Source organism: Lutra lutra, chromosome 8, assembly GCF_902655055.1.
Source record: "Lutra lutra chromosome 8, mLutLut1.2, whole genome shotgun sequence".
Taxonomy (NCBI): domain Eukaryota; kingdom Metazoa; phylum Chordata; class Mammalia; order Carnivora; family Mustelidae; genus Lutra; species Lutra lutra.
This window is the reverse complement of record NC_062285.1, coordinates 91,687,125-91,710,767: the sequence shown is the minus strand read 5'-3', so window position 1 is coordinate 91,710,767 and position 23,643 is coordinate 91,687,125. Positions and strand designations below refer to the sequence as shown.

Sequence of the window (23,643 nt, the reverse complement as noted above, 5' to 3'; positions counted from 1 at the left end):
TGTCCTTCAACTTTTATTCTAACTCAGGATTTTGTTTTGGATTCTCTTCTTGCAGTTTCTTCTTCCAGGTTCCCTCTCTCACACCAGGTGGCAATAGGTTTAGGACTTCTGAACATCATTTTTGTATGTCTCCTGCTTGTCCAATGGATTCACTGCCAGGGTAAGTATTAAGTCAAAATCTTTTGTTTTGCCTCTTTATTTTGTTTTATTTTAATATTTTATTTATTTATTTGACAGAGAGAGATCACAAGTAGGCAGAGAGGCAGACAGAGAGAGAGAGAGGAGAAAGCAGGCTCCCTGCCAAGCAGAGAGCCCGATGCGGGACTCGATCCCAGGATCCTGAGATCATGACCTGAGCCGAAGGCAGAGGCTTATTAACCCACTGAGCCACCCAGGCGCCCTGTTTTGCCTCTTTAAAAAAAAAAAAGTTTACTTATTTAAGTAAACTCTACACTCAGTGTGGGGCTCGAACTCATGACCTGAGATCAAGAGTTGCATGCTCTTCTGACAGAACCAGCCCAGTATCCCTAGTTTACCTATATTGTGTTATAAAAGCAATATAATATAACAGAAAATTTGAAAAATGAAAATGCCAACGAAATAAACCATCACTTGTACACAACATTTCCTGACTGTCACCTCCTAGTCTTTGACTACATGCATTTGTAGAAGTATTTGTTCTTTTAACAAAGACTATCAAGTCCTCTAAAATCTTCCCCACCTTTTTTTTTTTTAAGGTAAGACTAGGTATAGTTCTAATCATTGGATGCTTAATAATTCATATATTGCTTTTTAATTATATTATGTCATAAACACTTTCCTAATACCATATTTATTATGATAATAAAGTTAAAATTGTACTATTTATGTATTGTATTTAACTTTTCACATAATAGATATATCAAATTTTAATTAAATATATTCTGATTTTTTTTCAACTAGAGTGCTTTCACAATGTTTGAAGTGAAATTTTCTAGATTTAATTCTTCTAGGTCATTAACTATGATGATCCAGAAAGCCCTCGGTTTATTGTTTCACAATCCAGAGTCGTGACTTAAGTTTATGTTATCTGAAGATGATTGTTAGTGACAGATGATTGTTTTACAGACTTTATTCATTAGGACTCTAATCCTAACCTAAGGGTTCAGCCCTAGGACCTCTACCTCAGACCCAAATCCTTTGACAGAAAGAGACTTCAAGAAAGTTGGGAATTTCTCATTCAGGCTGGGTAATGTCACAGTTGTATGGAAAAAGCATAAATTTATAAAGTGCCAACTTTGTAGCTTAATCTCCAGAACCCTATATTGGTCCCCTGTCAAGCCACAGAAAAGCTGCCTAATTTTGACATTTTTAAAAAAAGACTACCTTTGCTTTTTAACCCCCAAATCTAGATTAGGTATATAACCTATTATGCAGTCATATATCCACATGTGCTCACTTGCTATAATGGCTCCTGTGTGCCTGTTGTGAAATTGTGCCTGTGAGGAGTTTATACAAATATGTTTTATGAAAGTAGAAAATCAGTAGAATTATGGAATCTTGGCTGAAATGACCTTGAAAGCTTATTAGGTTTCCTTTCATTTTCACAGAACTATAATCCACCCAGTTTTAAAAAAGATTTTAGTTATTTGTTTGAGAGATAGAGTGAGCACAAGGCAGGGAGAGGGACAGAGGGAGAGGGAGAGGGAGAGGCAGACTTCCTGTTGAGCAGGGACCTCAATATGGAGCTTATTCCCAGGACCCCAAGATCATGACCTGAGCTCAAGACAGATGTTTAAGGCAGACATATAACTGACTGAGCCATGGAGGCACCCCCCTCCCCACTTTTATTTTTTTTTATTTTTTATTTTTTTAAGATTTTATTTATTTATTTGACAGAGAGAGATCACAAGTAGACAGAGAGGCAGGCAGAGAGAGAGAGAGAGAGGGAAGCAGGCTCCCTACCGAGCAGAGAGCCCTACGCGGGACTCGATCCCAGGACCCTGAGATCATGACCTGAGCCGAAGGCAGTGGCTTAACCCACTGAGCCACCCAGGCGCCCCCCCCCCCAACTTTTAAAAGATATAATCTGGCCATTTTAACCTTTAAAAAAAATATTTATTTATTTATTTGACAAAGATCACGAGTAGACAGAGAGGCAGAGAGAGAGGGAAGCAGACTCCCCGCTGAGCAAAGAGCCAGATGTGGGGTTCAATCCTAGGACCCTGAGATCATGACCTGAGCCGAAGGCAGAGGCTTAACCCACTGAGTCACCCAGGTGCCCCTAATCTGGCCATTTTAAAGGAGTGAGAATGTTCTGTATTTAAAAGAGCACTGTGAAGAAATTACATCACTTCTGACTTCAGCATCTGATATCTTTCTCTGTCAGAAACTTTTCTTCGATAAATTATTTTTGCTGAAGTGTAAGTCTTTTATCTAATACCTAATGATGACAATCACATTTGTGATAAATGATAAAACACTTTAGTTAAGTTTGCTTTTTCTAATTTCTGTCCTTTTCTTTTGCATTATCATGTGGTATCAGATTAAGGTTGGACATTTTGGAAGATTTGGCCTGATTTCAGCGATGTATATTACGCAGTTACACAGTGTGTGCACTAAAACTACATAGACAATGGACAGATACATATAATGCAGATGCTTAGTTATTTTATCTGGTATGAATACCGCAGATGTGCATAAGGATCTAGCACAAGTGATGTACTTTGTCCATGGTCCTCCGCCAGGCTGTATCCATTTCTTTACCTGCTTTAGTCCTAGTCACATGCTTCAGTGGTGGAACGCACAGGAGTAGTGAGAGAGCTGGACATCATGAAGATTTTAATTCGAGGCCAGGCATTGTTGTGCCTTTCTCTAAACCTCAGTCTGAAAAGTGGTGGGGCAGGGAAGACGGGGCAACCGCCATGCTCTATTTATCTCCCATTTCATTTCCAAGACTGAGTGGTCCATAAAGATGTGAACCAGGTCCTCTTCCTTTCCAGGTTCTAGTCGTACCAGTTGTTCCAGTTGTTGCAGTTGTCCAGACCTCTTTATGAAGAATGGTAACTACTGTTATTACTTCTCAATGGAGAAAAAAGACTGGAAATCTAGCCTGGAATTCTGCCTGGCTAAAGATTCACATCTCCTTGAGTTCACAGACCGACAGGAAATGGTAAACATAAACATTTAGCAGATGGTTGTTTTGTTGGTGAATGCTGTTCCAATGTATTGTGTATTCTCTTTTGAGGAACAAAAGGAACACTCTTCTCCTTCCCTATCCTTCTCTCTCCTCTTTCCCTTCCTTCCTCCCCCTCTACCCCTGCTCCTTCCCTCCTTCCTATTCCTTACTCTTTCTCTGCTTGACCCAGCAGCCCTCAGGTATGGAAACCTAGATGTTTGCATACTCCTGTATGTGTGTCTATGTGTGTGCTGGAGGTGGAAGGATGGTGACTATTACAGATAGGAATTAGGCCTGAAATATAGGTCTAATGAAAAGAAAGCATTAGAGCCAGAAACATACGGGTCCAACAACAAGGAGATAGCAGACTCCTGTGCAACAGCTGGTGGAATTTGGGAGGGAGCAGAAGAGAGAGATATGGGAACAAAGAGACTGTGGCAAGGGCTTCAGTGCCTTTTTCAGTGATTTCCCTTCATTTATTGGAATCCAGTAAGTTCTAGGCTAGGAAACATTTGGGTTGAGGAGTAGGGCATGAGGAGGAAGCAGTTCCAGAGAGCTGGAAAAGAGAAAGGAAAGTTGTGTGTGTGTGTGTGTGTGTGTGAGAGAGAGAGAGAGAGAGAGAGATCATACTCTCCTTGCAGGGCTAATCTGGTGGGCTCCACTTCCTATACGCCTCTCAGATCATTCCTGTCCATCCATCAGTCTCTTGGAGGAGAGCTCTTTATTAATCCTAGAGCATCTCAAGGAATTGATATCCTGAGATAACCTGGTACAAAAATCAAATTCTAACTTGTCAGTGTAAATAATGTATACAAAGAAAATAAATCCTAGTTAGGTTTTTAGTGCTAATTTCATGTTGATTTTTTGTGTGTTGATATTGTTTTACGTGTTCTCTTTTGGGTAGAATTAAATCATAGAGAACAGTTTATTAAGAATTAAACTATAACTTGTTATTTGCAATGACGTGGTTGGAACTAAAGGGTATTATACTAAGCAAAATAAGTCAATCAGAGGAAGACAATTATCCTATGGTCTCACTGATACGTGGAATTTGAGAAACAAGGCAGAGGATCATAGGGGGAGAGAGGAAAAAATATAACAAGATGAAACCAGAAAGGGAGACAAATCATAAGAGACTCTTAATCCCAGGAAACAAACTGAGGGTTGCTGGAAGGGAGGCAGGCAGGGGGCTGGGGTGGCTGGGTGATGGACCTTGGGGTGGGTATGTGCTATGGTGAGCTCTGTGAATTGTGTAAGACTGTTGAATCACAGGCCTGTACCCCTGAAACAAATAATACATTATATGTTAATAATAATAACAAAAAGAGAAGGATAAGGAAGAAAAAAAAAAGAAACTATAACGATTATAACAACACTGTATGGTGACAGATGTTAACTACTTTTGTAGCATAGTGTACCCAGAGTTTTCCACACTACATTCTACATCTGAAACTAATGTAACATTGTGTGTCAACTATACTTCAGTTAAAAAAAAAAAAGAACTCAATTATATTAACATTCTTTGGGGAAATTCAGAGAAGTAACTACTCTAAAGCTGATGAGGAGAACATATAGTCCCTAATTGTAACTTTCTATTTTAAGAAAAGATTAAAGCATCTAGATTTCTTGTTTTCTGTTGAAAGAGGAATAGTCATTCCTTTGAAATTCTTTTTTTCCCCCTAAAGATTTATTTATTTATTTGACAGAGACACAGCAAGAGGGAACACAAGTAGGGGGAATGGGAGAGAGAGAAGCAGGCTTCCCGCTGAGCAGGGAGCCCAATGCAGGGCTCCATCCCAGAAGCCTGGAATCTTGACCTGAGCCGAAGGCAGACACTTGACTAAGGCACCCAGGTGCCCCCATTCCTTTGAAATTCTGCATAGAATCGAATTCCAAATCAGTCTGTCCCTGTTACTTCCTTTTCTTTTATGCCTTCCCTAAACTAGATGATAAGATGCATTGGGATCTATTCGTTAGATATGTGAGATCTTGGTTTTGTGGCATCTGATCATAATAGCCTTGCTTTCTGGACCATTTGCAGCAACTTCTGTTCTCACTCTGATATATCCGCGTCTGAAGACTTGAGCTGACCAACGTCAATAGCAGAAGTGAGCCAAGAGCTTGAAACATTGCAGGAACCATGCTTGATAAACAGAGTAGTGAGTCGTAATGCGAGACAATGCCAGAGGCAGTGTGGTATAGTAGCTGTTATTACAAAAGAGGCTGTGTGCTGATAAGAAGGGAGGAGGACAGGGGCTAATGCTCAGAATATCTGGGGTTTGGGATATTTCTGATTCTCAGCCCTTCCCCAAAGGAATGGAGAGGTATTAGAGGGATTTTTTTTTTTTTAAAGATTTTATTTATTTATTTATTTGACAGAGATCACAAGTAGGCAGAGAGACAGGCAGAGAGAGAGGAGGAAGCAGGCCCCCCCGCCGAGCAGAGAGCCCTACGCGGGGCTCCATCCCAAGACCCCGAGATCATGACCCGAGCGGAAGGCAGAGGCTTAACCCTCTGAGCCACCCAGGGATTTTTGTCTATCTTTACTTTCCCTGAGTCTTTCCTCTGCTGTCGAGTAAGCTGAACAGAGTTAGTTTGGCTGCATTTCCAAAACCTGTTTATTTTCTCATAAGGCCCCTTGGTTCAAGGTGATGCCGGAGAGGGTAGAATGCCCTTGAGAGATTTAATAGCAGTCAGATGGGTTTTGCTTCTGACCTTCCTAGGGAATTTTGCTCGATTCTCGGGTCTAATTCTTTTTCTTGCCCCCAGCTTTTGTCAGATTCTATAGCACTGGCTTGACTTCTGTCTGATCTGCTGAGCCTCCTGTACTAGCGACATTATTCTTTTGTTCTCAAGGCAAGATTTATATTCTATTTTAAGGTAAGCCTGATATTTCTAGTGTCATACTTTGGACTAAACAGCTGCTAGAGGAGCATACGGGTCCATTAATGTGGAAAGTTTTCAAACTGGGATTCCCCTGGTGGAGAACACTTCTAGAGAATTAGTTTGCTATATGCAAAGGCCAACCTTTTAAAGTCACTCACAGAAATATTGTACTTGATGGCTTCCAGATACATCTTGCACATGCTGAAAACTGAGATGACTTTTCCCATTAATTGTTTGCTGTGCTTTTTTTATTCATGTTTAAAAAATTATTTGAAGTTGAAATCTGGAATGTACCTTATAGAATTTAAATCTATTTAAAGTAGTGAGATGCTCACTTATTATCTTTTTTTCTATCTTGGACTTAAATATTTATTTTATTTTTGAGAAAATAATAAAATGGAAATTGAATCACTCCGTTATTTCTTCAGTTTTCTGTTTACATGATGGCATTGACTGTTGTTTTTCTTGCTCTTTTGAATTTATCTTTAGATCTTTAGGCATATTCAAGTTCTTGATTTTTGTTGCCATATTTTTCTGTTAGGCTCAGTTCATTTAGGATGTTCGCACTTGCTCTTAGGGTTTTTTTGTTGTTTTGTTTTGGGTTTTTTTTAGCTGCACCCTCCGCTAGCTCACAAGAACCAGCCCCTTGCGGCTCTGCCCTTCTCTTAATCTTTGTTATAGTTGTTGGTAAGTTATCTTAAAATACACCCTTGTTGATCAGAAAGTTCCCCATGGAAATACTTTGGTTTCTTTAAAGCTATTCCAATGCTCCTCTGTGCATTGGACATCTTGTGCATTGGACCTGTGACATCTTTCTTCCTTATCATAATCATTATATCACCAGGCTCTTGTTTTAACAACCTCTCATTCAGCCTTAACCCTCTTCCCTGTCAGAGTTTATGACTTTGGGATTGTCCCTATCTTCCTCCTGAACTTTTGATATTGGCTTTTCTTTGTTTTTAGGATTTACATCTAAACATAATCAGGGCTTCCTTCTTTGGATACTACAATACAAACACTATGGTAAGGTGGTCACTTTCCCCCATATTTTAAGTAACAGAAAGGGCTTTTTTTGGTGTCTTTGAGACAGTCACAAGTTGGTTTTTACTACCTAGCTTTACTAGCTATGTGAACTCAAGAAATTTTCTTACCCTCTGTGACTCCCAGTTTCCTCAGGTATGAAGTAGAGAAAGTTCTTTCCAGAATTATTATGATATTAAATGAGAAAATCTGTGTGGAATTTCCTTTAACATATAGGAATCACTTAATTTTAGTTTTTCTTCTTTTCCACTTTAATTCTCCTTGTCACTCAAAATGAAGCCTAGAGTCAAAATAACTTGCTTTTCTCTTATGTCTCCCAAGATGTGAAATTTCAACAAATATGTATCACAAAATAAATTATGACTTGTCGAAAGCATTTTTGTTATGAGGATATCTGAAATATGTTAGAAGATTCAAAGAAATGCCTGGAAACAAAGGGTGATGGTAGGAGAACTGTTGAACTCTGGAGTTGTTATAGGCTGATAATGTCTATGTTTTTGTCACCCTTCCCTCATAAACAGAACGAGCAGCAGCTATGACCTTCACACAAAAATTGTAGGTGTGGTAGATAGGTTAAGATATCTCTCAGTATCTTTTTTTTGGTTAACATTTTACAGAATTGTGGTAAAATATATGCAAAACATAAAATGTACCGTTTTAACAATTTTCAAGTGTACAATTAAGTGGCATTAAGTATAGTCACATTGTTTTTCAGCTGTCACCACTGTTTCTCTCCAGAACTTTTTCTTCATCCCAAACCAAAACTCTGTACCCATTAAACACTTAACTCCCCATTCCCTCTTCCCCCAACCCCTTGTAACCACTGTTCTACTTTTTGTGTCTCTGAATTTGCCTATTACGTCCTTTTGTATCTGGCTTATCTCACTGACCATGTTTTCAAGGTCCATTCATGCTGTAACACGTATCAGAATTTCATTCCTTTCTATGGCTGAATAATAGTCAATTACATGGATATATCACATTGTGTTTATCCATTCATTTGTCAATGGACAGTCTCATGTCTTTTAAAGAGAGTGCTCTGGTTTACACAGCAAGTCTTAATTTATTTTTAGTATTTTGCACATTCACAAAAGTATAGGGAACATTCATATCATTATTAAACTCTAGTAATTTGTAGCCTGTCAAATTTTCCTTTGATATATTTTAATGTATCTGCATGTTTTTATACGATACTAATTGCTGTTAAACTATAAGGTATCTGAAAGTCTGGAAACATAGGATAAACTTATTTTTAAATAGTATATTAGTTACATTTTCAAGTAATATGCTCCATATGTTGTTACTCAATCTCTAGATATGTTTTTAGGCAAAACTCCTCTAAATTTAAAACAATAGATCCCAGTTGATTTTAGATATTATGGGTGATCTGTATTGTACTTTTTTTTCCAAATTAATAACTACATCCATTGCTTTAAATATCTTAAATGAAAAGGTATCCAGAGATTGAAGAAAAATAAATTAATGATATTATTTAGAAATATAACAGATACATTTATAACAGATATATATATTTAAAAATATATTTATCCTATGTTTCCAGGTTTTTTGGACACCTTATATTTATGTTCTGCTTTCATCATATAACATTGTTTCCTTACTGTTTTTTCCAAACATTTAAAAATTATTGTAGGTATTTATTTTTTATGGTTCTGTATTATTCTATTATTGCTTATCTATTTTTCTTATTTTAGACAACATTTTTCTTATTTCTAATTTTTATTCATTTAAAGCATATTTATATGAATTATTTCTCTTGAAGTCATTTTTTAAGGATATAGTTCCTAAGATTAGATGAGCCAATTGAAGATATGACCAAGTAACTTTGACATATTATTAGTTTATTTCCATAAGGATTGAAATAACTTAGATATATCCTGTAAGCCATGTTAGTTTGGTAGTTTAAGGAGTATGTTCTATGCTTTAATAATATTTAAGTTATAATTTAAAAATATTACTTGCAAAGGTATGTGGGTATATAAGCATAAATACTGATCTAAAAAAAAAGAAAGAAAAAGAAAGAAAAATATATCTGATTTTATCTGTTTAAGCTCTGTCTTCATTTTGCTTTTAGGTTTTGCATTTTTTCTCTCTAAAATAAGACCAAACATCACAAACTCTAAAGTAAATACAACAAACCTGAGTCCTTTTGTTTATACCCTCTCTGGAGGATGAGGATTCTGAGTCAACACCCTTGTTTATGCTTCTGTGCTGCTTCTACACACACGCACACGCACACGCACAGAGTTCAAGAGTACACAGAGCATTGATAATTACAGTCTGGTTTTGAGGTTTATTCTGAATGGGATAATAAAATTTTCACTCTCTAGCCTCACCAGTGAGAAGTGGTAAACTGGTCTGATCATGTGACTTAAAATTGTGTGGGTTGAGAGAATAGTAAATTAGTGCAGAGTTGGCATTTGTATGCGGGCACTATCTAATCCCAGCTCCTCAGACTCTACCTGAGGGTTTTTTTTTTTTTTTTAAGATTTTTATTTTATTTTATTTTATTTATCTGACAGAGATCACAGGCAGGCAGAGAGAGAGAGGAGGAAGCAGGCTCCCTGCTGAGCAGAGAGCCCGATTCAGGGCTCGATCCCAGGACTCTGAGATCATGACCTGAGCCTAAGGCAGAGGCTTAACCCACTGAACCACCCAGGCACCCCTCTACCTGAGGTTTTTGAGCAAGTCTTTGTTCATTTCTGTGCTTTATCAGATATCCCTTTACCCTTGAAATAAAGGGAAGAAATAGACTGTTTTTCTTGCCATATCCAGAGGAATGAGGACAAACTAATTTTTTCTATTTTAAATAATCCTTTAAAGCAACTTGGTTAAAAACTGCATGAAAAGTTTCAAGCTATTCTGGAAATTAAGACATCATTTCATTTCTCTTACCCTTCCCTGACTCTTCAGTTTACCTCCCTACCCCCAACATATATAAGTAAGTACTCCATGGGGGTAAAGTAAAAAGGGCAGAGCACTTGGGTTCAAAAGGTTTTAATTTCTTGTGGCACAAGACTTGTCTTTATATCCCTTAATTCTGTAAATATTATTAAATAATATTAGATAATTAAATAATTTCATATATTTTCATAGGTAGTGGGGATGTAGTAGTAATCAAAAATTCTTGCTATTATGGTGCTTACATTTTAATTAGAGGAAAGACATACAACAAACAAGTAAATAAATGTGGTGATACATGTTTTGAAGAAAATGAAACAGTGTGAGAGTGAATGTAGGTACTACTTTAGATTGACCAGCAAGGAAGGCCTCTCTAAGGAGGCAACACTTGAGATGAGACCTAGGCCTGAATGACACCTATGTAAAAATCTAGGGAAAGGGTATTCCAGGCAGAGGGAAAAGCTATGTAAAGACCCTAAAGTAAAAATGACCTTGTTATGTTAAAAGAACAGAAAGAAGGCTCACGTGACTAGAAGCTAGTAAATGAATAAATGGTTGGCAGGCTCTAGATCATGTAAAATCTTGTAATACATAGTAATGATTTTATTCTATGTGAAAGAGGAAACCATCAGGCAGCATTAATCAGGGGCACAGTATGATTGTATTTATTACTAGAAGGGGAGAGCCTGATATAGCGCAAAAGTTTAGTCCTGGGAGAGAAAACTTGGATGCTTATTCAGTATGGAGCCTTGGGTAAACCCTTTCACCCACGTGAACTTGTTACTCTTCTGGGAAGAAGAGGATGATGACACCTGTGCATATTTTGGCTTTTTTTTTTTTTTTAAATTTCAAGTTTTTATTTACGTTCTAGTTAGTTAGCACATATGGTAACATTGGTTTCAGGTGTAGAATTTAGTGACTCATCACTTACATATAACACCCAGTGCTCGTCAGTAACAAGTGCCTTGCTTAATACCCCTGATCCATTTAGTTCATTCTCCCCCCATCTCCCTCCATCAACCCTCAGTTTGTTCTCCGTAGATTGAATCTCTTACGGTTTGCTTTTCTCTCTATTTTCCTTCCCCTATGTCTATCTATTTTGTTTCTTAAATTCCACGTTAGTGAAATCATACGGTACTTGTCTTTCTCTGACTGACTTATTTTGCTGAGCATAGTACCCTCTAGTTCCATCCACATCATTGCAAATGGCAAGACTTCGTTCCTTTTTTTGATGGCTGAGTAATATTCCATTGTATGTATATACCACATCTTCTTTATCCATTCATCAGTCGATGGACGTTTGGGCTCTTTCCATAAGTGAGCTATTGTTGATAATGTTGCTATAAACTTCAGGGTGCCTGTGCCCCTTTGAATCGGTATTTTTGTATCCTTTGGGTAGATATCTAGTAGTATAATTGTTAGAGAATAGGGTAGTACTATTTTTAACTTTCTGAGGAACCTCCATACTGTTTCCCAGAGTGCCTGCCCCAGTTTGCATTCCCACCAACAGTGTAGCGGGGGTTCCCTATTCTCCACATCCTCACCACCATCTGTTGTTTCCCATGTTGTTAATTTTGGTCACTCTGACTGGTGTGAGGTGGTATCTTATCATGGCTTTGATTTGTATTTTCCTGATGATGAGTGATGTTGAACATCTTTTCATATGTCTATTAGCCTTCTGCATGTTCTCTTTGGAAAAGTGTTAATGTCTTCTGCCCATTTCTTAACTGGATTGTTTTTTGAGTGTTGAGTTTGATAAGTTCTTTATAGGGTTTTTTTTTTTTTTTTTTTTTTTTTTAGGTTTTGGATACTAACCCTTTGTCAAATATGTCATTTGCAAATATCTTCTCCCATTTTGTAGATTGTCATTTGGTATCATTGATTGTCTCCTTCTCTGTGCAGAAGCTTTTTTATCCTGACGAAGTCCCAATAGTTCATTTTTTTCCCTTGTTTCCCTTGCTTCCAGAGTTGTGTCTAGTAAGAAGTTGCTATGGCTGAGGTCAAAGAGGTTGCTGCCTGTGTTCTCCTCTGGGATTTTGATGGTTTTCTGTCTCACATTTAGGTCTTTCATCCATTTTGAATTTATTTTTGTGTATGGAATAGGAAAGTTCTTCAGTTTCAATTCTTCTCCATGTTGCTGTCCAGTTTTCCAACACCATTTGTTGAAGAGACTTTTTTCTATTGGTTATTCTTTTCTGCTTTGTTGAAGATTAGTTGACCATAGAGTTGAGGGTCCATTTCTGGGTTCTCTATTCTGTTCCATTGATCTATGTGTCTGTTTTTGTGCTAGTACCATGCTATCTTGATGATCACAGCTTTGTAATATAGCTTGAAGTCTAGAATTGTGATGCTTCCAGCTTTGCTTTTCTTTTTCAAGATTGCTGTGGCTATTCGGGGTCTTTTGTGGTTCCATACAAATTTTAGGATTGTTTGCTCAGTGACAAATGCTGGTGGTATTTTGATAGGGATTGCATCGAATGGGTAGGTTGCTCTGGGTAGCATAGACATTTTAACAATATTTGTTCTTCCAATCCATGAGCGTGGAATATTTTTCCATTTGTTTGTGTCTTCAACTACTTTCATAAGTATTTTATAGTTTTCAGAGTACGATCTTTTACCTCTTTGGTTAGGTTTATTCCTAGATATCTTACGGTTTTTAGTGCAATTGTAAACGGGATCGATTCCTTGATTTCTCTTTCAGCTGCTTTGTTATTGTATATAGAAATGCAACAGATTTCTGTATATTGATTTTATAGCCTGTGACTGCTAAATTTGTGTATCAGTTCTAGTAATTTTGGGTGGAGTCTTTTGGGTTTTCTACATAGAGTTTCATGTCATATGTAAGTGAAAGTTTGACTTCTTCTTTGCCAATTTGGATGCCCTTTAATTTCTTTTTGTTGTCTGACTGCGGAGACTAAGACTTGTAATTCTATGTTAAATAATGATGGTGAGAGTGGACATCTCTGTCTTGTTCCTGACTGTAGAGGAAAAGCTCTCAGTTTTCCCCATTCAGGATGGTATTCGCTGTGGGCCTTTTATATATGGCCTTTATGATGTTAAGATGTGTTCCCTCTATACCTATTTTGTTGAGGGTTTCTGTCAAGAATGGATGCTGTATTTTGTCAAATGCTTTTTCTGCATCTATTGAGAGGATCATATGGTTCTTATCCTTTCTTTTATTAATATGGTATGTCATGTTGATTGATTTGCAAGTATTGAACCACCCCTGCAACCCAGGAATAAATCCCACTTGATCATGGTGAATAATTCTTTTAAGGTACTGTTCAATTCCATTTGCTAGTATCTTGTTGAGGATTTTTGCATCCATGTTAATCAGGCTTATTGGCTTGTAATTCTCCTTTTTAGTGGGGTCTTTGGTTTTGGAATCAAGGTGATGCTGGCCTCCTAGAAGGAGTTCAGAAGTTTTCCTTCCATTTCTATTTTTTGGAACAGTTTGAGAAGAATAGGTATTAACTCTTCTCTAAATGTCTGGTAGAATTTCCCTGGGAAGCCATCTGGCCCTGGACTTTTATCTGTTGGGAGATTTTTGATTACAGATTCAATTTCTTTGATGGTTATGGGTCTATTCAAATTTGCTATTTCTTACTGTTTCTACAGAAAGGTATTCTCTAGTGTCTTCTATGCTTTTCTTAAGCCCAGCTAGTATACTTAGGATTGTATAGGTTTTAAGTTCTGGTTCAGACATATTATTAGTTCCCTGGTCATCACTTCTTCCTGTTCTTTCTTTTGGGGTGAATTCCTCTGTCTTGTCATTTTGGGTAGGTCACTGTTTTTTCTGTGTTAGAAAGCCTCTTATGTTTCCTGCTCCTGAGAATAATGGGTATATTATGAGGTCCTAGACTGTTCCAGGCCTGGTGCTTTAGGATGTGTTTCACAGTATGCACTGTTTTTCTGTTTTGGCTGCTTTATCCCTCTGATCAGTCCTCTGCAGTCTCCTCTCTTGTGTTCCTGGCTTCCATCAGACCCTGCCCTCATGCTGTCTGTGACTGAGCCATCTGCCCACCGCATGTCACAGCACTCCTGTATTTTCTGTCATGCTCATGGCTAGGTTTCAAAACTCCAAATTTTAGGGACCCAGAGCAGTGCAGAGTGGTGATGATCCTCTGGGAGAGAGTCTTGCCATGCTGCAGCTGGTGTCCATAAGTCCCAGAAAAGCAGTGACATGATTGTGCAGTGGCTTGGAGTTTATGGTAAAGTGTAGCAAAAGTGGGCACCAGGGTATGCTGCTCTCAGTGGTGTCTCTGTTCCTATGCTAATGAACAGGGCAGCACACTAGTGTCCATGAGCTCTTTTGACCCCTGAGAGGCCATGCTGCCTCTCCCAAATGCACTCCAAGAAGGGGAACTCTCTCTTCCAGTGCAACCTAGGGGATCTTCAAATCATGCTGTCTGGTCCCAGGTCTCTGCTTTCCTTCCCCACGGAAGCACTGCTGTAACCACCAGGCTCCACTGGGCTGTGGCTAATGGACTTCTGAAGCTTCAGACTTTGGGCTCCCTGGCTTGTAAAAACAGGTGATAATCAGCTGCTCTTATTTTCTCAGTCAGTGGTTTTGGGGAGGTGTTTGTCTTGTGCAGTTGCCTGCACTGCTTTCTTTCTCTTCTCTTTCTCTCTTTCCAAGATCAAAACTCCCTCCCCTCTGAAGCACCTGCATTTCTTTTCTTTCCAGAATTATGTCCCCACACTTCCTATCTTCCCTGATGTGGCTTCTTTTCACCCTCTCGTTCTGAAGTTTGTACTTTACCGTGTGAGGTCTTCCTCACCCAGCCCAGGTTTTAGGATATCTGAACTTGGTTGTAATGAGAAACAAATGTGATGTATTCACTTTAGTAGACCTCCTTATTCATACATCAGCCTGTTCTGTGGCAATACTGGGACCCAGTAAATAATACTGAAATCTAATGTTATAATATAAACTTAAGTTGTCTTCTTGGTGTCTTTCATCAAAGAGAATTTGGTCTCTTAGCCAAATGTGCATGTTTCTTGACACATCCTAGGAGTCTCATGATCTTTTTCAGGGCTAGTGAAGCACTATTTTATTTTATTTTTTAAGTAATATGTACACCCAGCAGAGGACTCAAACTTATAACCCTGAGATCAAGAGTCTCATGTTATACCAGGTGAGCCAGTCAGGTACTCTGAGAAAGCATAGTTTAAGAGAGAGATGGGTTGCAGAGAGATGGACTATCTCAGTAGAGGACATGCCAAGGTGTTGGGTACTAGGGCAAGACCTTGGGTTCTAGTCCAAGTCCTGCCACCAAATTGCTGTGGAATAATTGCTCTTTTTGAGTTTCTATTCCTCCAAACAGAAGTCTTTAAGTGAGGAGAGAGATCAAAGCAAGTTCACTGAATTTGAGAATATGATGCTTTTGTGATGGCCACTGCCAGATGAAGTCGCTGGTTATCTCAGAGCATTAATGTAAGAAGGAAGCTTGAGACAAATAGTCAGGAAGTGCATGATCACAGGAACAAGTTATGGCCTTTTTGTTTAACATCCATCAGATCAAACTCCAACCCAGAGAAAACCAAACCAACCAAGTGACCAAACAAAACCATTAACACACAAGATTCCTGGTAGCAAAATTGAAGGAATGGAGATATAATTTGGATGCTTTCTTATTAGTTTTTATTTTTTTTCACAAGGGATTTGCTGTGACTTTGAGGATTAAGAATAAGAAGTAGAGTGTTGAGAAGTTGCAGGACATTATCTCATTAAGTATACATACAGTATTTGCTGGACACACAGGGACATCAGTTATCAAATGTCCACAAATGCTCCTGCACACATGTTTGCTTGCCCACCACTTGTAATCCAGGATCTTTAGTATCTGTTAAGATACATATGAATACCTTTAGGGGTGCCTGGGTGGCTCAGTGGGTTAGGCCTCTGCCTTCAGCTCAGGTCATGATCTCAAGCTCCTGAGATCAAGCCCCACATCAGGCTCTCTGCTCAGCAGGGAGCCTGCTCCCCCGCTTCCCTCTGCCTGCCTCTCTGCCTACTTGTGACCTCTCAATCTGTCAAATAAATAAATAAATAAATAATCTAAAAAAAGATACACATTAATACCTTTAAATATTCACTTATGCTCTGAAACACATACAAACTGAGCTCCTTATGTTTTTTTTTTTTTAATTTTTTATTTTTTTATTAACATATAATGTATTATTAGCCCCAGGGATACAGGTCTGTAAATCGCCAGGTTTACACACTTCATAGCACTCACCATAGCACATACCTTCCCCCATGTCCATAACCCCACCACCCTCTCCCCCTGGCAACCTCAGTTTGTTTCGTGAGATTAAGAGTCTCTTATGGTTTGTCTCCCTCCGATCCCATCTTGTTTCAATTATTCTTTTCCTACCCCCAAACCCCCCACATTGCCTCTCAACTTCTCGTATCAGGGAGATCATATGATAATTGTCTTTCTCTGATTGACTTATTTCGCTAAGCATAATACCCTCTAGTTCCATCCACGTCATCGCAAATGGCAAGATTTCATTTCTTTTGATGGTTGCATAGTATTCCATTGTATATATATACCACTTCTTTATCCATTCATCTGTTGATGGACATCTAGGTTTCTTTCCATAGTTTGGCTATTGTGGACATTGCTGCTATAAACATTCGGGTGCACGTGCCCCTTCGGATCACTACATTTATATCTTTAGGGTAAATACCCGTAGTGCAATTGCTGGGTCGTAGGGTAGCTCTATTTTCAACTTTTGAGGAACCTCCATGGTGTTTTCCAGAGTGGTTGCACCAGCTTGCATTCCCACCAACAGTGTAGGAGGGTTCCTTTTTCTCCGCATCCTCACCAGCATCTGCATTTCCTGACTTGTTAATTTTAGTTCTGACTGGTTAAATTGTTAAATTTAATTCTGACTGGTATGAGGTGGTATCTCATTGTGGTTTTGATTTGTATTTCCCTGATGTCAAGTGATGTTGAGCACTTTTTCATGTGTCTGTTGGCCATCTGGATGTCTTCTTTGCAGAAGTGTCTGTTCATGTCCTCTGCCTACTTCTTGATTGGATTATTTGTCCTTTGGGTGTTGAATTTGATAAATTCGTTATAGATATTGGATACTAGCCCTTTATCTGATGTGTTGTTTGCAAATATCTTCTCCCATTCTGTCAGTTATCTTTTGGTTTTGTTAACTGTTTGCTGTGCAAAAGCTTTTGATCATGATGAAGTCCCAATAGTTCATTTTTGCTCTTGCTTCCCTTGCCTTTGGTGATGTTTCTAGGAAGAAGTTGCTATGGCTGAGGTCGAAGAGGTTGCTGCCTGTGTTCTTCTCAAGGATTTTGATGGATTCCTTTCTCACATTGAGGTCCTTCATCCATTTGGAGTCTATTTTCTTCTTTTTCTTTTTTTTTTTTTTAAAGATTTTACTTATTTGCCAGAGAGAGAGAGAGAGAGTAAGTGAGTACACACAAGCAGGCAGAGAGGCAGGCAGAGGCAGTGAGAGAAGCAGGTTCCCTGCCGAGCAAGGAGCCCGATGCAGGACTCGATCCCATGACCCCAGGATCATGACTTGAGCCGAAGGCAGTGGCTTAACCCACTGAGCCACCCAGGCCTCCCTTTTTTTTTTTTAAAGATTCTTTTTTTTTTTTTTTTAAAGATTTATTTATTTGACAGAGAGAGATCACAAGTAGACAGAGAGGCAGGCAGGCAGAGAGAGAGAGAGGGAAGCAGGCTCCCTGCCAAGCAGAGAGCCCGATGCGGGACTCGATCCCAGGACCCTGGGATCATGACCTGAGCCGAAGGCAGCGGCTTAACCCACTGAGCCACCCAGGCACCCCCAGGCCTCCCTTTTTTCAGTCTATTTTCATGTGTGGTGTAAGGAAATGGTCCAGTTTCATTTTTCTGCATGTGGCTGTCCAATTTCCCCAACACCATTTTTTGAAGAGACTGTCTTTTTCCCATTGGACATTCATTCCTGCTTTGTCGAAGATTAGTTGACCATAGAGTTGAGGGTCTGTTTCTGGGCTCTCTATTCTGTTCCATTGACCTATGTGTCTGTTTCTGTGCCAGTACCGTACTGTCTTGATGATGACAGCTTTGTAATAGAGCATGAAGTCTGGAATTGTGATGCCACCAACTTTGGCTTTCTTTTTTAATATTCCTCTCCTTATATGAGGTCTTTTCTGGTTCCATATAAATTTTAGGATTATTTGTTCCATTTCTTTGAAAAAAAAAAAAAAAAACGGATGGGATTTTGATAGGGATTGCATTAAACGTGTAGATTGCTTTAGGTAGCATAGACATTTTCATAATATTTGTTCTTCCAATCCATGAGCATGGAACATTTTTCCATTTCTTTGTGTCTTCCTCAATTTCTTTCATGAGTACTTCATAGTTTTCTGAATATAGATTCTTTGCCTCTTTGATTAGGTATATTCCTAGGTATCTTATGGTTTTGGGTGCAATTGTAAATGGGATTGACTCCTTAATTTCTCTTTTTTCTGTCTTGTTTTTGGTGTAAAGAAATGCAACTGATTTCTGTGCATTGATTTTACATCCTGACACTTGACTGAATTCCTGTACAAGTTCTAGCAGATTTGGAGTGGAGTCTTTTGGGTTTTCCATACAAAGTATCATATCATCTGCGAAGAGTGATAATTTGACTTCTTTGCAGATTTGGATGTGAGTTTCTTATGTTATATGTAACTGTTTCCCATCAATAGATTGGTCTTCAGACTTACAATTTTATCCTTCTTGCTCATGAAGAAACAAGTACTTGTTAACATTAACATCACACTGAGGGGCGCCTGGGTGGCTCAGTGGGTTAAGCCTCTGCCTTCGGCTCAGGTCATGATCTCAGGTTCCTGGGATCGAGCCCTGCATCGGGCTCTCTGCTCTGCGGGGAGCCTGCTTCCTACTCTCTCTCTCTGCCTGCCTCTCTGCCTACTTGTGATCTTTCTCTGTCAAATAAATTAAAAAAAAAATTAACATCACACTGAAAATTCAGCATCACAAGAAAAGTCTCTAACAAAAGAAATTTTCAAAGCTGAAGATGTTTATTGCAAAGTCTATTCATTACACTAACACCAAATCCTACAATATAATTAATCTTCTGGGATTTATCCTTTATTTTATTCCACTTATTGAGGCAATTACCTCAGAGTATAACTCCTTCATTTGAATGTCAGACTGTACAGAGCAAAGAATCTGTTATCTCTGTTCTAGTGGTAGCATGGGATTCACTTAATTTTGTCTTATGCTTGTTTCCTTAAGAACTGTTTTTATTTTACTTGTCATATGCAAGATTGATGAGAACTTGAAAAATGGGAGTGTAGTGGGAAAAAAGCAAGTATATTGCTACAAGCTTAATAACAAATTTTGTATTAAATGATAATGAGAAAGATGACTGCTTCCATAGTGGTATTAAGCTTTTCTTCTGTAAAAGTTATTTGAATACCTATTAAGTACTTTATCTAACCGAGGAAGTTACAGTGGAAGGCAGAGTATAATGTCTTTCATGCTATAGAATGCAATTATACATATTAAGTTGAATTATAGGAAATGTTGCACTCTGCAGTGTAACTCTAGAATTAGAGTTTAAAAGAGGGATTAGTTATTTGGACTAGGTGGTGGTTTAGTCAGCTTGAAATGCTAGCCGGAATATCACTGGGTGGCTTAAACCACAGACATTGATGTCTCACAGTTTTGGAGGCTGGGAAGTCCAAGATCAAAATGTTGATGGGTTCTGTCTCTGGTAAGGATCTTGTTTGTGGCTTGCAGACAGCTGCCCTCTAATCGTGTCCTTTCCTGATAGAGGGAGAGTGCACTGGGACCCCTTCTTCTTACAAGGACACTAATCTCATCATTAGCGAGGGCCTCATGACCTTGTCTAAAACTAATAACCTTCCAAAGGCCATATGCCCAGGTACCATCATGTTATAAGTTAGAGCTTCAATATATGAATTTTGGGGAGAAATAAATATTCAGTCCATAATAATGGTAATGAGAGGGAGTATAAAGAATATTTATTGATCATGACACTGAATCACTTCTTTGGTTTCCTACATTTTCTTACCTTTTTCCATCATCTTCAATCTCTCCCTAGAGCCTAGTTAAACAGTTACTCAAAGATGATTTTTACTGGATTGGTCTGAGGAATGAAGCTGGCTGGAGGTGGGGAGATGGGTCACCCCTAAACATCTCAAGGTAAGGGGGTTCAAAACAATGGGGAAAAAAGAGAAAAGGAGAAGAGAAAGTATGTGATGGGGAAATAGGTCAAGGTTAACAGACGCTGAGGAGAGGAAAGGGTAAGGAAAGGAACTAGAGAACAGGAGAGGAAATGAATAGTGGATAAGAGCCAACCCCCCCCCCCCCACAACCAAAAAAAAACAAAAAAAAAACAAAAAAAACCAAAACCAACAACAAAAAACCCCAACAACAACGAAAAAAAGAGAGGCCAATGTTCTGGGAACTGAGAGAAGCGGGGCCTGAATAGGGAGAAAGAACTGCCCAGTTTTTAACTCTTCCATGTCTTGCAGCTCCTTTGCTCTCATGTTACCTTAAGTGATTGACTTCCCTGATTTCTTACAGCATCATTTCAAACAACTTGATCCAGAAGTGTGGAGCCATCAATGGAAACGGTCTCCAAGCCTCTAGCTGTGAAGTTTCTTTACCGTGGATCTGTAAGAAGGTCAGACTTTGAGGGAGTCAGATCTGTGGTAAGGCTCCCTCACAAGAGGGAGCAGGCCTCTGGATGCTCAGATGACCATGAGCATGTATTTGGTGAATGCTGAACCTTCTAGGACATAGCATTCGATGTAAGATTAGTGCAGCTTCCCTGGGAACTGCAGATTTGTTGCTGGACTCTCCTTGTGAACATTTAGATATTATCCTAACAGTTTAAAGATCAGATCTAGGATCGTTTGGGAAATACAAATTTTTTGTAGTACTTCTTACTGTAGTGACTTATGCTGCCTCCTTCATTCCCCATTCCCACCATTTCTGTCAAAAGTGTACCTTTCCTCTATGTTATGGTCCGAACTGACGAAATCTGCGCAGGTATATACTATTGCTCATGCGTTATAGGTGTTTTCTTTTTTTTTTTTTTTAGACTTCATTTATTTATTTGACAGACAAAGAGAGATCACAAGTAGGCAGAGAGGCAGGCAGAGAGAGAGAGGGGGAAGCAGGCTCCCTGCCGAGCAGAGAACCTGATGCGGGGCTTGATCCCAGGACCCTGAGATCTTGACCTGAGCTGAAGGCAGAGGCTTAACCCACCGAGCCACCCAGGCCCCCCCCCCTTATAGGTGTTTTTGATGTGTGCTAGGAAGTTGGCATGTTACTTATTCCTCATAATATATTTTTATCCTAATGGTGGCCCTTCACGAAGAAAGCTATATTCTAAAGGATAATGCTAATAGTGAGAACTTAAGTTGTAGAAAGAGGATGAGAACAGGGTGGTGCTTTCTGCTTCTCAGCTCTTCACCACTTAAAGACCTGGCCTTGGCTGAATTTAATTTTTCTAGGCATGCATAGATGTGGTTGAATAAACTGATATATGACCATATCTTTTCCATGTTGTGGATGTGTGATTTGCAGGTTAATTTCACAATAGTGGTTAATCTGAGGAAAGTTTACAGAAGCCATTTATGTGCTTGATTCCCAAGTTATTTTAGGCATGAATGCCTCAAAAATGAGAAAAACTTGGTTATTTCTCTTAAGTAGGGTTTGGAGAGGGACGCCTGGGTGGCTCAGTCGGTTAAGTGTCTGCCTTCGGCTCAGGTCATGATCCCAGGGTCCTGGGATCGAGTCCCACATTGGGCTCCCTGCTTGGCGGGGAGCCTGCTTTTCCATCTGCCTGCCGCTTCCTTGCTTGTGCTCACTCACTCTCACGCTCACTCTCTATCTGATAAATAAATATTAAAAAAAATGTAGGGTTTGGAGATAGATAGGGAGGGAAGGTGCTGTTTAAAAGACCTAGGAGGGAATACTGAAGGGGACCATCATTCTGTACTGTACTGTTGATGATGCTGGATTACAATCTCTTACCTTTCTCTCAGTTTTTAAAAAAATTAACATATAGTGTATTATATGTTTCAGGGACACAGGTCCGTGATTCATCAGTCTTACACAGTTCACAGCACTCACCGAAGCACATACCCTCCCCAATGTTGATAACTCAGCCACCCGATCCCTCCCACCTGCCTCCACTCCAGCAACTCTCAGTTTGTTTCTTGAGACCAAGAGTCTCTTAAGGTTTGTTTTCCTCTCTGGTTTCATCTTGTTTCATTTTTCTATCCCTTCCTCTCTGATCCTCTGTCTTGTTTCTCAAATTTCTCAAATCAGTGAGATCATATGATAATTGACCCTCTCTGATTGACTTATTTTGCTTAGCATAATACCCTCTAGTTCAATCCACGTTGTTGCAGATGGCAAGATTTCATTTTTTGATGGCTGCATAGTATTCCATTGTATATACACAGCACTTCTCTTTATCCATTCATCTGTTGATGGACATCTTTCCATAGTTTGGCTATTGTAGACATTGCTGCTATAAATATTTGGGTACATGTGCCTCTTCAGATCACTACATTTGTATCTTTAGGATAAGTACCCCATAGTGCGATTGCTGGGTCTTAGGGTAGCTCTATTTTCAACTTTTTGAGGAACCTGTTTTCCAGAGTGCGGTTTTCCAGAGTGGCTGCACGAGCTTGCATTCCCATCAACCGTGTAGGAGGGTTCCCCTTTCTCCGCATCCTCGCCAGCATCTGTCATTTCCTGACTTGTTAATTTTAGCCATTCTGACTGGTGTGAGGTGGTATCTCATTCTGGTTTTGATTTGTAGTTCCCTGGTGTCGAGTGATGTTGAGCACTTTTTCATGTGTCTGTTGGCCATTTTTCCTAGTTCTTTTTTTTTTTTTTTTTTTTGAGGAACATGAACTCGATCATATCTATTGTTATATCCTCCCCCCCCACCTAAAATAGTGCTTGTATCAGTAAATATTAAATAAAAAAATGGATGAATAAAAAATTAAAAAATTCTTATTCTAGTTTTTTCTGTTACAGGATTTACAGGAATTAAGGGCAAGAAATACAGTATTTTCTAATCCTTCCTGACCCCATCCATGTATGCGTTCAGTAGCTGCCTCTAAAAAGGCAAAGAGGCAGTTTGGTTTGGATGTAATGTTTAGAGAAGGAAGTGGTAGAAACAAACTCCTGTCTGCTTATGATCTCTTACTGTTTGCTCTGGGGTGGGAGGGTGTCTGTTGATTACGAATGTGATGATAGCGATTCCGGCTAGGTTAAAGATATAATGATCCTGATTCCACCTGGGCCCTGGCTTTGCTGCTACTGAGCGCACAATCTCAGTTACTTATTCAAAGAGAAGCAGAGGAGGACGGTGCCCTCCCAAGCTCTCCCCTGAGCAGGTAGCTTGTGGGCAATTCTTCTCTGTGATGAAGTTTCAGTCTTTTTGCAAGGATTTCTCACCACCTCTCATCAGAATTGGATCTAGTTCTTTCCTGCTCTTCCTCCCTTCAGGATGTTACATTAGAAATCACTGATCTCCTAGCTATTTTTTTTTAAAGATCTTATTTATTTATTTGACAGACAGAGATCACAAGTAGGCAGAGAGGCAGGTAGAGAGAGGGGAGGGGAAGC

The 23,643-nt window shown here is 39.1% G+C and overlaps 1 protein-coding gene across 6 annotated transcripts in view; it reads left to right on the top strand.

Annotated features, from left to right (window-relative positions):
• KLRG1 (killer cell lectin like receptor G1) overlaps nt 1-23,643 on the top strand; it is an 85,453-nt gene that overhangs the window by 23,919 nt on the left and 37,891 nt on the right. For 4 of the 6 annotated variants that reach the window (XM_047743046.1, XM_047743047.1, XM_047743048.1 and 1 more), the window contains 5 exons: nt 56-160; nt 2,982-3,151; nt 17,267-17,350; nt 20,090-20,190; nt 20,575-20,674. In XM_047743046.1, coding sequence (XP_047599002.1) covers nt 3,032-3,151; nt 17,267-17,350; nt 20,090-20,190; nt 20,575-20,674 — 405 coding nt within the window. In that variant the 5' untranslated portion in view covers nt 56-160; nt 2,982-3,031. Of the gene's footprint in view, nt 1-55; nt 161-2,981; nt 3,152-17,266; nt 17,351-20,089; nt 20,191-20,574; nt 22,202-23,643 lie in introns of those variants that run through there. The other 2 variants (XM_047743043.1, XM_047743044.1) reach the window with 2 other exon arrangements.